The sequence below is a fragment of the Belonocnema kinseyi genome, chromosome 3 (genome assembly GCF_010883055.1).
Source record: "Belonocnema kinseyi isolate 2016_QV_RU_SX_M_011 chromosome 3, B_treatae_v1, whole genome shotgun sequence".
Classification (NCBI taxonomy): Eukaryota; Metazoa; Arthropoda; class Insecta; order Hymenoptera; family Cynipidae; genus Belonocnema; species Belonocnema kinseyi.
The window spans coordinates 79,484,420-79,487,211 of record NC_046659.1 but is presented as its reverse complement, the minus strand read 5'-3'; the positions used below and the strand labels follow the sequence as shown (position 1 = coordinate 79,487,211).

General features: G+C 29.2%; 1 protein-coding gene across 6 annotated transcripts in view; it reads right to left on the bottom strand.

Moving 5' to 3' along the window:
• Nucleotides 1-973: 973 nt before the first annotated feature.
• Nucleotides 974-2,792, bottom strand: part of LOC117168809 (KICSTOR complex protein kaptin-like) — a 38,704-nt gene continuing 36,885 nt past the window's right edge. For 3 of the 6 annotated variants that reach the window (XM_033354646.1, XM_033354645.1, XM_033354644.1), the window contains exon 6: nucleotides 1,131-1,861. In XM_033354646.1, coding sequence (XP_033210537.1) covers nucleotides 1,583-1,861 — 279 coding nt within the window. In that variant the 3' untranslated portion in view covers nucleotides 1,131-1,582. Of the gene's footprint in view, nucleotides 1,862-2,792 lie in introns of all 6 variants that reach the window. The other 3 variants (XM_033354642.1, XM_033354643.1, XM_033354641.1) reach the window with 2 other exon arrangements.

Sequence of the window (2,792 nt, the reverse complement as noted above, 5' to 3'; positions counted from 1 at the left end):
CACCAATTATTCCTAAAATTGTTTCAATATCTTGCAAGTTCATTTTTAACTAAGTTGAAAATCTTTTTAATTGTTTTATAATTATTTAAATATCTTCATAACATTAATTCAAAACATAAATAATTACTTTAAATATTCCCAAGAATCTTAAGAAGATTTTTTATTATCGTGAAATCTTTCAATTTGTGTTAAAATTTTGAAAAATCTTTGCAAAATAACAAAAATTGTCCCGAATCCTTCCAAATGCTTTTTTGGCAATTTTTAAAATATTAAAAAATATTTTTAGTTATCTTCTTAAAATAAATGTTGTAAAATAAAAAATCATAAAAAATTTTCCGAGAAACCTTAAGAAATTTTTTTTATTCTCTTCCATTATTCTTTTATTCCTTCATATTCACCTTTCAAGATCCTTGAGAAGGTTTTAAATTTTTTGTTTAAAATATTCAAAAATCTACATTTTATTTGTATGTAAACTATTTTTGTATCCTTTCAAAACTTTTAAATATTTTGTAATCTCAAAAATGGCAAAATCTTTCTTCGAAAAATTGCATTATCTTAAAACTTTTAAAAGGTTCCAAATTTAATTTAAATCTATATTTTATTTAAAGTTGGCCAGTATCTGTAATCTTTTTATTACCTTTACCGACTAAACTAAATAAGACGTAACCGGCAAACTAAGATATTCTAAGTTTTTTGTCCTTAATTTAATTTTTGTCACCGTTGTATGTGAAAAAGTTTACAAATTATAGCCTGCTGGTAAAATCTTGAGACCATAATTATTTGCCAATATTAAAAAAACATTTATAATTAAAATGTTCTCTTTTATCAATAATGTTTAGAAACATTCAGAAATAAATTCCAATCAGGTATTCAACGACAGTGAGTGCGAATTTTTTGATAATTTCGTTCCACCTATTTTTGACGGTAAAAATAAGTTTAAAAAAATTTGCTAAAAATAAAACAACACTTTTTAAATAAATAAGTCTCAAGACCCTTTATTATATTTATTCGCGATAATATTATACACCATTAAAAAGGTAAGTTAGTTGGTTACCTATTTCGTTGAATCACATTACAAAAATATGCTTATCAATCTCCCTTTCATATTTACATTTATAAGCTTCCATGCCTTTTTTTCGGTTTTCGTTCGTCTCGAGTCTCGATTTCGAGTTTATTTTTATTTTTATTCGCTCTAGCTCCTCGGCTAGATTCTCCAATCTTTATTGTTATTTCTCGATGCGATCAGAAGCGTTAGTTCTCAACCTATTAATAGAGCGCGAGCTAAGCAATCTGCGAAAAGGAAAATAGAAACGGATTTCTATTAATATAGTCTTATTGGAAAGATTCCACAAGATCGTTGAATATTCTATTAAATGTTTTCTCTTGAATTCAAGAGCGGAAACTAAAAACGGAAGCTGAGAAAAATTTAGAATTTTCATTCCTGCTCTTGTTGTATTTTTTCTGTTTTTTTTTTTGTTTGGTACTCTGAAATGTTGCAATCGAAAAATAAGATTGGCAACGTTTCGATCGCAGCCTCGCAAATGCTTTGAGATTGAGAAAAATATAAGAACTCGAGTTTCGTCTAATTTTGATATCCTGGAGTGAAATATTGAGTTCCTGGTGGTGCTCTATATCCTGGGTAGGTGGATGTCAGCGCATGCTGAGCGAAAAATGGGCGATAATCTTTGTTCACTCTACGTGGTCTGCAAACTGGTCCCTTGGCCAAATCCAATCGGGCCTGGTTTTCTGCTTCCGTCTGAGCTTTCACGGTAGCAGGGGGCCATTTTTGATCGCCTCTCATATTGCCGCTTATCGGCGCTTTCGTCGCTGCGGGTTGCGAAAAATAAACTGGTTGTGGTACCTACAATTCAAACAAAAAATTATATAGAATATTTTTGCATGATGAATTCATTTTTATTAAATTGAAGAAAGATATCAATGAATTTAGACGATTTCAAAAAATTTTCAGAGATTTAAAAGATTTTAAGGGTGAATAAATGATATGCAAATTTTATTTTATGTAAAATACTTTTTTAATTTTCTAAAAGTGTTCAAATTCTAGAAAAAAACTTTAGTTTCTATTATAATTAATTGGTTTTGTAATTTACTAGTTTATTTCTACAAAATGTTAAAAAATTTTAGAAAATTACAAAAAGAAATTCACTAGAAACCACAAGTTTTTGCCAGAATATAGATACTTTTATCAAATTTTACAAGTATGTATGTAATTCAAAAATGTTTACAAAAAATTACAATTTTGTTTCTTCAATTTTAATTTTGGCATTCTTGTGTTTTATTGCAATTCACTGTGTTTTATTATGAAAATGCATTTTCCATTAAAATAATAAAAGAAGATTTCACAAAGATTACAGCAAATTTCAAAGATTTCAAAATACGAGGGTAGTTCAATAAGTCCTTAGAATGACCAACAGATGGCGCGCGAATCGCTCCAAATCATCTGTTTTCAGTCAGCACCACTCCCGACTAGATATATGGTGCAGTCACAGTCCACATCTTCTGAGTTTACGTGTTTTTATAACCAATTGAAAAAAAAATTGTTCGTTAAGAAAAATGGAAAAAAACGAGTTCAGAGGGGTAATCAAACATTTTCATTTAAAGAGTTTAACTACATATGAGATAAAAAATGAATTGGACCCAGTTCATGGCACATCTGCCCCTGCATTAGCAATGGTTTATAACTGGGTAAATAAATTTAAGCGTGGTCGTACATCAATAAGTGACGAACCACGTTCAGGAAGGCCCGTAGAAGCAAGTACTCCCGAAATCATCAA